This window comes from Harmonia axyridis, chromosome 7 (assembly GCF_914767665.1).
Source record: "Harmonia axyridis chromosome 7, icHarAxyr1.1, whole genome shotgun sequence".
Classification (NCBI taxonomy): Eukaryota; Metazoa; Arthropoda; class Insecta; order Coleoptera; family Coccinellidae; genus Harmonia; species Harmonia axyridis.
The window spans coordinates 9672812-9685124 of NC_059507.1; the positions used below are offsets into that span (position 1 = coordinate 9672812).

Below are 12313 nucleotides of genomic sequence, written 5' to 3' on the forward strand. Positions count from 1 at the left end.
AATACGGAAGGGATTTCTGCATTGGATTGTGACTGGAGACAAAAATGGGTTCATTACGATAATTCCAAGACCAGAAAATCATGCGGATATCCCAGCTGTGCTTTCACGGCGACTGCCAAACCGAATATTCACGGTTCCAAGATCATGCTCAGTATTTGGTGGGAACAGCTCGGCGTAGGGTATTATTAGTTGCTAAAACCGACTAAAACAGTCACAGGTGATCATTACGAACGCAATTAATGCGTTTGAACCGAGAATTGAAAGACAAACGTCCGTAATACAACGAGAAACATGATAAACATTACAGCATGAAAATGCTCGACCTTATGTGGTCAAGACATCTTAGAGAACGTTGAAATGCCGTATTCTCAAGACGTTGGTCCCTCGGACTATCACTTGTTTCGATCAATGGCAATCGGCCTAGCTGACCACTACTTCCAGTCTCATGAAGAAGTGAAGAATTGAATCGATTCGTGGATCGCTTCAAAAAGGGGATCAGTTTTTTCAACGCGGGATTCGTACGCTACCCGAAAGATGGGAGAAAATAGTGGCCAGCGATGGACACAAATGAATCATAAATGTATAAACAGTTTTTTACAATAAAGTCTCGAATTTCGAAAAAAAAATGCGGCAGCAAATTTTACCCCCATGTAGTTTCTGAGTTCCAGAGTTCTGGACAAGATACGACTGCAGACGGATTTAATGAATCTAATTTGTGATTCTACACAACGTTCGGAACTTACGTAGGGGGTTAATTTTTTCCTTTGGCGATGTCAAAGATTCATCATTCAAAATAATGAACCAGATCGATCTCTACCAAAATTCAGAGAGGTTCTGCAATGAATAATTCTAGAGTGGTTCTTCATCCTAAATCCGATATAATCCTCTTCTGGAAGATCATTCAGTGCACAAAGCGCTATTCAATCATATCGCATATACTTCCCAATATGATGGACCTCGAAATCCATTTTGTTAAAAGCATCTCCCCAAATCCTCAAACTCGGACTCTCTTTCTTTCTTAACATCCTGCTCAGAAGAGCGCGAAGCGTATAACTTCAGCAGATACCCTCTAACCTATTTGGCGGAAGTCGTCGATCATAATAATCCGGCTGGAATTCCGGTTTTGAAGCTGACTAGGAAATCAGGAGTTTACTATCTGGGCGCCTTTTAGTTTCCACTTCGTAAACAGGAAAAGCGAATTCACTCCACGAGCATACTGGAATTTCTAAGCTGTATTATTCCTTTGACAATATCCATTTTCTTTCAGAATATCCTCGTGTCGTTTAATGGAGATATTGAACCTTTCGCGAGCGCTCGTTCTCGGAGACAACCCTCAATTATTTCATGCGAGTTTTACTCTTTAGTAGGATACGGTCTCGTATGAAATTCTGTTCGTAGGTTCGAATATAAAGGGTGTTTTTTTTCGAGGTATATTACTTCAAGTTGGCATTACTGTTCGAGATGGCGACCGATTTAACAGCTGTCGAGTGATTTATTCTCAGTTAGATTTGGCAATTCATCAAGAATAGACTCACGCCTGAACAACGCTTGCAAATAGTGCAATTTTATTTCGAAAATAATGGTTCTGTGCGGAATACGTATCGCGCACTACGTCCATTAGATGGACTTCTGGTTGAATGGCTACGTCAACAAACAAAACTGCATTTGGAGTGAAACACCGTAACATCCAGAAAAACTTACTGTTTGGTGCGCTTTATGGGCTGGTGGAATCATTGGTCCGTACTTCTCCAGAAACGATGATGGCCAGAACGTTACAGTCAATGGTGATCGGTATAGAGTCATGATTAATTTTCATTCCTGAATTGAACAACCATGATTTCCAATAGCTATGGTTCCAACAAGACGGCGCAACATGTCACACAGCTCGTGCCACAATTGATTTATTGAAAGACATGTTTGGTGACCGCCTAATTTCACGTTTTGGACCTGTGAATTGGCCTCCAAGATCTTGTGATTTAACACCGCTAGACTACTTTCTGTGGGGCTATGTAAAATCATTGGTCTATGCGGATAAGCCATAAACCCTTGACCATTTGGAAGACAACATTTGCCGTGTTATTGCCGATATACGGCCGCAAATGTTGAAAAAAGTCATCGAAAATTGGACGTCCAGATTGGACTACATCCGAGCCAGCCGTGGCGGTCATATGCTAGAAATCATATTTAAAATGTAATGCCACAAGATTATCTTGCGGATAAATAAAATTCATGTCAATCGAATAATCCATCGTTGTTTTATTGCAATTTAAAGTTCTATAGCTCTAAAAAAAACACCCTTTAGTTTCGAGAGAATTCACAGTTTCATCAAGAATAGTCCTAATTGATATTTTAAGCATCCTGTTATAACAAGCAGTAGGTGCTGAGGGTTTACAATGAAATAGAGTTGAACAGAAAGCTATAAAATCCGAAAAATTATCAGATTACATCAAATATTATCACAAAAGGAATAAAAACAGGACCATATTGTAACGTTACAATTGCCCATGAGACTCTAAGGACTAATTTCTAGGGGTGGTTTGGCTTATTGGGCAACAAAACTCCTACCCAGGTTTTTACAAATTTAATAAAATTAAAATATACAATGATCGATCCTTTTCACTCCAAACAAATAATAAAATAGAAACTTAACTTAAAACGATTTTAAATGAGTTACTCTGCTACTAGGATGGAACCTCTTCTGTAAACTATCTTCAGCCTTCTGAACACCAACCCTCATCAGGATGCCACAGTACTCCAATCCCCATTCAACGAAGTTGATGTGATAATGCCAGGTATTTCGCAGGTATTCTCTCAGATTCAGGAAGTAAAGTGGTCTAACATACGTACTATTCCAAATTCTGTATCTCAAGGAAGTAGTTCTTGATATCTATCAATCCCAAGAAAGGTTTTCTTTGTTCTAATCCCACGGGAGGTTTCTTCGTTCTAATCCCACGGGAGGTGCTTTGAGAAAATGAACAAAAATGATATCAGAATATGTTAACTGAATTTACAACTCCTTCTCGGATTTCTAACCAAGAAATTACAAAGAAATCATTACATTTATTATCAAATAAACCTGAGAAGGAGTTTTGCTGACATTATTTGACACAAAAAGAATTCTTCCAAACCTGAAATACGTTTCAACAAGATGGATAACTCTAAAAAAAACTACTGTTTCAAATTAAATTCATTCATTCTGGTGAGATTATTACTTGTTGAATACAAATATTCATGTCAACACTTACCGAGAATCCCGACACAATTCTCGCCGATAAATAAGATTCCGAGCCTCAAATTAAATTAATAATGACTGAAATCTAAATCTAAGGTACTTATTCTTGCTGAAGTTTCAATAATCATTGAAAATCTTTCAGAAGATTCTCTCTAAATCCGCGCATGTGCGTTCCAACCGATGGTACACGATATGATACGATTAATTGACAAATTACCGCGTCTTCAAAAATTCCAGTAGCGTAACATGGAATGAAGCGTGCACAATCGTTGCAATATTTCAAAAAAGTTACATAACACATGAATTCTTTCGTTTGCTACTCCTTTGAAAGAAGTGTGCCATTCAAAGTTAAAATTGAAATCATTAGACAAAATCATGTATTTTCTCAATCCAATTACGATATTTCTCTAAAACGTGTAAAATATATGGATTTTGAAGTCTAAAGAAAAAATAATCTGAATACTGCCCTGAAATTATTGAAATTACATTAATTGCTTTGAAGGGATGCATGAAGTAAATAAACTTACAAAATTTTAATAAAATTGCACTGCTGACTCCCAAGTTATGAAGATCAGAAATTCAAACCAATTTGCATGAATCACCCTGTATCTCCCCGAAGCTAACAGCCTTAGGATACAAAACAAGTTGATTTTCTGAAAGGCCTGAATGACTTACATTCACCACTAGGTTATGGCCAGTTACACCTTGTATAGAAACAATAGACACAAATTAATATAGATTCGGCAAGAAGGCTTGTAGCGCATTCGGAAGAAATACCTGTTCCTTCATTCATCAGTTCCCGAACTCCCAGAAGGTGATATAGAAACGTCGTCTGATAAGTTTTAATAATTCAATTTGATAACGGCAGCGAATTAAAAAAAAATTTAATAACCCTGCAGTGTTTCAATCCAAAAGAATTCGACGATCTCATAAGAGACCTAAACTTCTCAAAGGAGTTTGCTGAAATACTTGCATCTAGATTGAAAGACATGAATCTACTCTATCCAGGTACCTACTTATATTACATTTTATCGTCAAAGAAATGAGCATCTATTGTTTTTTGCTGCGACTAGAAATCTGGTATTTTATAACAATACAAAATAACTCTCAGTAAAAATGGGCTTGACAGAATTTACTCCAGACCATTGAAACATTTTTATTGGCAGTTCAAAACGTAGATTAAAATGTATTCTTCTGCATATCGGTTACAAATATTGTTCAATTCATATTGGTCATTCTAGTAGAAGGAAAAACTAGTTTTGAAAAAAATTAATTACGAAGAATATTGATAGAAAATGGCAAACTTTCTCTTTGAACAGCCAAGTGGATATACAGAATATCCGTGTATTTTATGTTTTTGGGACAGTATAGCTGAAATGAGAACTGGTTTAATATGAGATATTATGTTTCATATAAAACAAAACGTAATCAACGAAGCTTTAGTTACGAGAGAGAATAGCCTTTGTATATTAAGTTGGAGCTGATGAAGCGTATTGTGAAAGCTTCAAATCGAGATGAAATTTCTTTTGGGTACTTGTCAGTTGAATTTCATGAGATTAGCACATAAAAACTTGAAGCCGGTATATTTGATGGTCTTCAAATATGACAACTTGTTATGATTCATTATTATTCATCACACCGATGAATGAGACGGAATCTAACGTTGGCTGTTCATTTGTTCGAATAGTTTATTTTAGAATTTTCAGTTATAACACCATTCCTGCAGTCATCTAGATAGATTTCCAGAAAACCTGAGATATTTCAGTGAAAAACAAGGGGAAATAATCTATCAAAAAATTAAAACTATGGAATATCGATATCAAGGACGATTGAATATTCAAGTACCTATTCAAAAAATTTTGAAATTTTCAATTGTAACACTACCTTCACAGCCAATAAAAATCGCTTTCCAGATAACTTGGTTTAGTTTAGTGAAAAAGAAGAGGAAATATTCCATCAAAACATTAAAACTATAGAAGACCGATTGGTATCCAGAACAATGGAATATCCATATGTTGGAGCCTTCATCGGAACTACTAAACTGCTAGAAAGTCATATCAAAGAAAATTTTTAAATGATGAGTTATAAATGCATGTAAATTTTGTTAGATACCTAAATCTGTGTTGACGAAAATCAAATTCTAATATGAAAGTATTTTAAACACATATTCCCTCAATTTCAACGTATCTATGAATATATCCCTATAAAATTTCTTCCATTTCAGGATGTCAAAAAGGGTTCACTAAAGGATGTCATCCACTACGGGATTTCTCTCGATGAAAGTCGATGAAAGTATCGGGAATATTTTTCAAGTACCTACGAGTTTTTGAACTCGGTGAAAGAACGCCTGAGGAATTAGAGTATATGAAGCTCGCCCACTATTTCGATACCAAGCGCAACGTGAAGAAGCTTCGTTACTTGTTTTCAAATACGGGCCCCATTTGCATGCGGTTGATCCTCGCAGATGCAACATTCTCATTCATCTTCATCATGTTTGAAATAGAGCGTTCACGAACTTCAGAAGCTACTCAGGGTCTAATTTAATTTCGTTCCAATGGAACCGGAATATTTCCTCGAATTGAATTGAGTAGGTTTTGCTGTACTTGCAGCACGATAAATAACATGAAGCAACAGATCGATAAAAACAATGAGGGTACCTTTATATATGTCAGGAGAGTCATGTTGTTCTATATGAACTAGACGGTTTTAACAAATTTTTGGCTTTCCCAATGAGGTTTTCCATCCTAAAAATATCGGATCCTTTCAATTGAGGATGGTATTCCATCACTATCGAGATCTGTATAATATTGATCTATACTAACTGACAAAGAAACTGCAACACCCAGAAGGAGCTGTTTAAATTTTGAATTTTTTTTTTATAAAATATTTTTTTTTTTGGAAATATATTTTGTTACTTAAATATTGTAGTCGTTTTTTCTAGTTTTTTGAATTACTAAAAAAACCAGCTGTTCGATGAGATCTAAAGTCGATGTCTAGTTGTTGTTAAAATGCCTAGGGCACGTGTACGCAGAATTTATCGCCAGCTAAGTGAATTTGAAAGAGGTCGAATAATTGGCCTACGGGTGGCGGGGTTGTCATTTCGAGAAATCGCTAACCGTCGAACTGAAATCCAACTTCTCTTATGATGTTGTCAAGCGTGGTTTGATAATGCCCAAAATAAAAGGAGAGTAGGCACAGGATGTCGAAGGGCACAAATGAAGTTCAAGATCGACGTCTAAGACTTATGGCCATTAGAGACCGAGTTGCGACAACTCGATCTTTGGCTGATAAGTGGTTAGGAAAACAAGGCCATCCTGTAACTGTCCGAACGGATAAAGTCTTTTGTTACCTTTGACGATTGAGTATCGCCGGTAACGATCACAGTGGTGCAGAGAACGTCAATATTGGAATGTGGAATGGAATCAGGTATTCTTTTCTGATGAATCCCGATTCTCCTTGGGTGCACATGATGGCCGAAGAAGAGTTAGACGACGTCGGGAGAAAGACGTGAACCTCAGTTTAATGTTGAGCGTTATGTACACCGGACAGTAGGCGTTATGGTATGGGGTGCTATTGCACATGCAAGTAGGTCACTTTTAGTCTTTATTCGAGGTAACATGACAGCGCTGCGTAACCTTCAAGAAATAGTGAAGCCATATGTTTTCCCTTACCTTAACCAGCTCGAGAATCAAATAATTCAGCAAGATAATGCCCGACCTCATGTTGCCAGAGTTAGTTCAAACTTTTTCGGAGAGATCCATGTAAATCTAGCCTAGATCTCTCGATCTTTCACCCTAGAGAATCTTTGGGACATCATGGGTAGAAGGCTTGGAAATTATCAGCCTCCACGGACTTTGGCGGCTCTGAGACATGTATAGGAAGCTTGGTATAGTATCCCTCAAGAAGAAATAGACCATGGTATTGTATCAATACCCAGACGTGTTGAGGAGTGTATAGATCAAAGCGGTGGACAAACACATAATTAACAAATTTATTAATAAGAATTGTAAACCCTTCGTTTTTTTCTCGAAATTTCAATCATTTACTCCTTGCTATACTTTCTATGTTTCAACAAAAAAAAATGAATTTAAACAGCTCCTTTTGGGTGTTGCAGTTCCTTTGTAAGTAAGAATATATTGCATTTGATCATTCGTTATTTAGTGAGGAAAATTCAGAAAAATTAACCGGTGACAATTTTTCCATTAGGCTGCTTCCTGTTTCTTTCATAAAATAAGAGGATATAATAAACTAAAGTGTAAAATTTGAATTGGTTTTTTATAACATAGTTATAGTTAGTGGACCAGTCGAATAAAAATGAAATATTATGAGTGCACCTCATTATTTTGAGTTTTATTCCTCTTTGAAATCACAACGCTATACCTAATTAAATTTTATTTTAAAGACAATTCGTCCTCGTCAAATTCCACCCCTTCTGAGAAGTACCCAATTTATTTCTAACGAAATTAAAATTCTACCGGTAATATTTATTCATGACCTCCCCCTTCTTTCAGGCTGCAGTGATTTATATGAGGACGATGAGGAGGACGATATGGCGCCTCCAAGAAAAAAGACGGCCATCGAGGAACAATGGGAGAAAAATCAGGGTTTTGAACTTACAAGTGTGGAGCAAGAGACCTACGAAAAATATTTTTATGGGACGGAGCACTGGAATTATTTCACAAACGATGAAGATTTGGGACCTGTTGTCTTGTCCATCAAACAAGAAACGCTCAACTCTCGAGATCAATTCCGGTGAGAAATTTTTCGATAATTCAATTTTTTTATAGGATAGGATCAACCTTTTTTTCATGAGAACCTATACCTACATAATAATCTACAAGGTTGTTCCTTAATTCTTGAAGGGTGTGAGATCAGAGCTTTTGTCACAAGCATATTGAGTTTTTTTCATATTCTCATCGAATTTTCAAAAATGTCCAATTTGGCGTGTGTCATTTGAAATGATCCCAATATTCACAATAAAAATCGTATATTTGGTCATTTACACTTTTTTAATTCACCGTGTCTATTTCCAAGCAATTTGAGAAAAGAAACCTTGGAAAAGAACCTTATGATACTGTGTCAAAAAATATTCGAATATTTCAACGCTTAACCTTAATAAAGCATCGCTTCAATAATGAAGCACCCTGTGTTAGCTTCGTATAGCTTGGAGAATATTTAAATTGTCAAAATACATTAGATGTTTCGGAAAAACCTGGTATTTATACAGAAAAACAGAACACGTACACTTTTATTTATTGGGGATACTTACTCGTGTATTTTTCAACGTCGTACGTTTCCTACTACAAAGGGGTTGTCACCCTTCAGATCATTTCAATAGGAAAGGAAAGCCGAGTTTGAAGTCATTTGGAAGGCTTTACTGAAAGGTGCTCAGGAAAAGTTTCGAACACTTCAATCAAGGGTGACCAAATGAATGAATATTGTTCAATGTTTTTGCCTTGAAAGGAGATTGTGTCTGATAAAATAATAAATGAAAATGAAAAACTTTTCTAATTGTGAATAATGAGGTTTTCACTATGACATGACACTTTTTTGTTTAAGGAATAACGTACGGCACGTATTTTTATCGAAATAATAAAAACCAGGTACTCAAAGAAATTGAAGGGTTTTATCTACTCCTGATAGTATTTTATCTGATTTATTTACTGCATTCATATATTTGAATGATTCAGCTTATTCATTCAATAATAATTGAAATTACAGTTATATACCATATTTCTCCCTATTAGGCAATATATCTCGAATTTTGAATTTTCAGATGGAATTAATAACGTCTTTCCATGTGATTGAGCAATATGATATATCAATTCTGAAATCAAACAAAGGGGTGTAGAATGGAAACTCCCATGATGAAATTGTCACTCTCATTTGAAATAACCACGAAAATTTGAAATGCTTCGAATTGAAAACATTTTAATTCGCTATCAGATTCTGAAAATAAAACTATCAAAAATTCGGAATTATTATGATATCTTCAGGCCTTAATGAAAGCAATATTCTGAACATGTTCATGGTTTCTATGTAACATTTCTTTGACAGTTCAAAGGCCTCTGAAACCTCTGCTGAATCTCTCTGTCTACATTATCAGTTGCGATATGAAATCTTCGGATTTCATTTCCATCTAGAATCTAGATTAACTTCGATGTCATCGCTTTGATCTGAAGGTCATGTGAAATATAAGTAAAAAGTTATTAGAATGCCATGAAGAGTAAAGGACTCCTCAGAACTAATAATATGTATATTGCACGACTATAGTTGGCCAATTTTCGTACTTTTACTTAAATGAAAATGCATAGCTGAAAATTGAAACGATTCAACTCATCAGGAAGAAATAAAACACGGAGAATAGTTATCCAAGTCCTCTGGGAACAGCTAATTACAACTTTATTACGTATTTGTTCAGAATGTTACCCCTGGGCAATTCGATTTTTCATTTTTTTTAGGCCAAAGTTTGAAATTTATTGGCTGCTTCTCTGCAATCTAAAATCATGTCGTGTACTATACTTTTTTCCATATTTAGAAACCCAATTGTTGCATTTTAAAGTAGGTGACGACATATTTAAAAAAAAATAAAATTGTGCAGCACAAACCCCTGACAAAAAACGAGCTACAATACGTTCGTTACAATACAATTCGAATTAATTTCTATTTCAGCCCTTATTGATCTGATAAAATGAAATATAAGGTGTAGTGTGAAAAATTAATCATTTTTTCAATAGATGCCCTTAGTAATCTGTATCTCGTGTTGTATAAGCGTTGGAAATATGATATTTCATTCTACAAAAACTTTCCTGATAGTTTTGTGATTAGCTGACTCAGTTTAGTTTGAGCACGCGTCGAATATGGACACTAGCAAAGGAAAATTACGCTATATTTTACAGTTTTTCTCCGGTAAGAGAGAGAATGCAAGCCAGTTGACTAAAAGTGTAAATAGGGTTTATGGTCTTAATACTGTAAGAGCCAATTACGCGCAATTTTGGTTTCATCGATTCTGTTCCGGTTATATTGATGTTGAAGATGCACTACGCACTAGAAGGCCAATTGTCGAAAATGTCAACAAATTCATGGACATTTTCGAGTCCTACCTTGATGTCAACACTGTTTTCATTGTCAAAGAGCTTAAGATTGCAAAACTATGGTAATTAAAGCCTTGTTTTCGATCCAATAATGGATTTATTTTTACTACATCATAAAATTTTCAAACTCTTTCAATATTAATTTGAGAAGAGTTCATTATTCGTAAATACCTAATATTGAAAGCAGATGTAGAAAATTTTCAGCATCATTTTGAAAGGGTCGATGAGCGAAAAACTATAAAAAAGATACCCTTCCATTTTTATCTTCGGCGTTAAGGCTATCTTAGTATTCTTCGGATCGTTTGTTTCAGGATATTGGTGAGGGCGATAAGTTACACAGTGCATGGGTTAATACCTGCCAGTTGTGTATTTGCTGACAGATACAACAGAGAAGAAGTAGTACGGTCATTAGGAAAAGAAGTGAACATTAATCCTCCTCTTACGTTAGGACAGCTTCCAGATACGCCAGAGGAATTACTCAAATTGGATCAAGTAAGTGAAATAGGATAAAATTTTTCATTTCAAGAATAAAAGAGTTCTGATTATTTATTGTCAAACAAAATTGTATTGTTTCATTTAATTGAAATAATCCAATTATTCTATCTTCAATTCATTCTGTTTGCACATTCGAATGATGAATTCAAACTGACTGGGCATCAGTAACTGAATTTCGTGGGAATGATAAATTACCTGAGGTTCTCAATAATTCAAACTGAGCCATCTATCTTCATTTGAAATGCCTCCAGCCACCTCAGATAAACTTTTTTCCGAGGCATCTCTTCGAAAAAAACTTTTTGACCTTTGAATATTCAATAACATTCGTGAAAATAGAAATGTTCCCTTATTCTGATGGCTTGTTGGAAACATCTATCTCTGAGAAAATGTGATGATTTATAATTAACCATAATTGACTTTCTTATTGACACTCTTTCATTTGAGTATCGTAAGCAGATATATAAAGGGTGTTTTTTTTAGAGCTATAGAACTTCAAATTGGAATAAAACAACGATGGATTATTCGATTGACATGAATTTTATTGATCCGCAAGATAATCTTGTGGCATTACATTTTTGATATGATTTTTGGCATATGACCGCCACGGCTGGCTCGGATGTAGTCCAATCTGGACGTCCAATTTTCGATGACTTTTTCCAACATTTGTGGCCGTATATCGGCAATAACACGGCGAATGTTGTCTTCCAAATGGCCAAGGGTTTGTGGCTTATCCGCATAGACCAATGACTTTACATAGCCCCACAGAAAGTAGTCTAGAGGTGTTGAATCACAAGATCTTGGATGCCAATTCACAAGTCCAAAACGTGAAATTAGGCGGTCGCCAAACGTGTCTTTCAATAAATCGATTGTGGCACGAGCTGTGTGACATGTTGCGCCGTCTTGTTGAAACCACAGCTCCTGGACATCATGGTTCTTCAGTTCAGGAATGAAAAAGTCAGTAATCATTGCTCTATACCGATCACTATTGACTGTGACGTTCTGGACATCATCGTTTTTGAAGAAGTATGGTCCAATGATTCCACCAGCCCATAAAGCGCACCAAACACTCAGTTTTTCTAGATGTAACAGTGTTTCGACATACAATTGAGGATTAGCTTCACTCCAAATGCGGCAGTTTTGTTTGTTGACGTAGCCATTCAACCAGAAGTGCGCTTCATCGCTAAACAAAATTCGCTTATGAAAATCGGGATACGTATTCCACACAGAACCATTATTTTCGAAATGAAATTGCACTATTTGCAGGCGTTGTTCAGGCGTGAGTCTATTTATGATGAATTGCCAAACCAAACTGAGAATAAATCACTTAACAGCTGTTGAATCGGTCTTCATCTTGAACAGTAATGCCAACTTAAAGTTATAGACCTCGAAAAAAACACCCTATAGAATGTTTAAGGCAATAAATCAAAATTCAAGGAAGGTCTTTCATGTGAGCAAAGATAGTGAAGATTTTACAAATCGAAAATATCATAAG

General features: G+C 35.8%; 1 protein-coding gene across 2 annotated transcripts in view; it reads left to right on the forward strand.

The window, feature by feature from the left end:
* Window positions 1–12313, forward strand: part of LOC123684660 — a 69250-nt gene that overhangs the window by 41298 nt on the left and 15639 nt on the right. For both annotated transcript variants that reach the window (XM_045624000.1, XM_045624001.1), the window contains 2 exons: window positions 7744–7984; window positions 10638–10818. In XM_045624000.1, the coding sequence (XP_045479956.1) occupies window positions 7744–7984; window positions 10638–10818 (422 nt within the window). The remainder of the gene's footprint in view (window positions 1–7743; window positions 7985–10637; window positions 10819–12313) is intronic.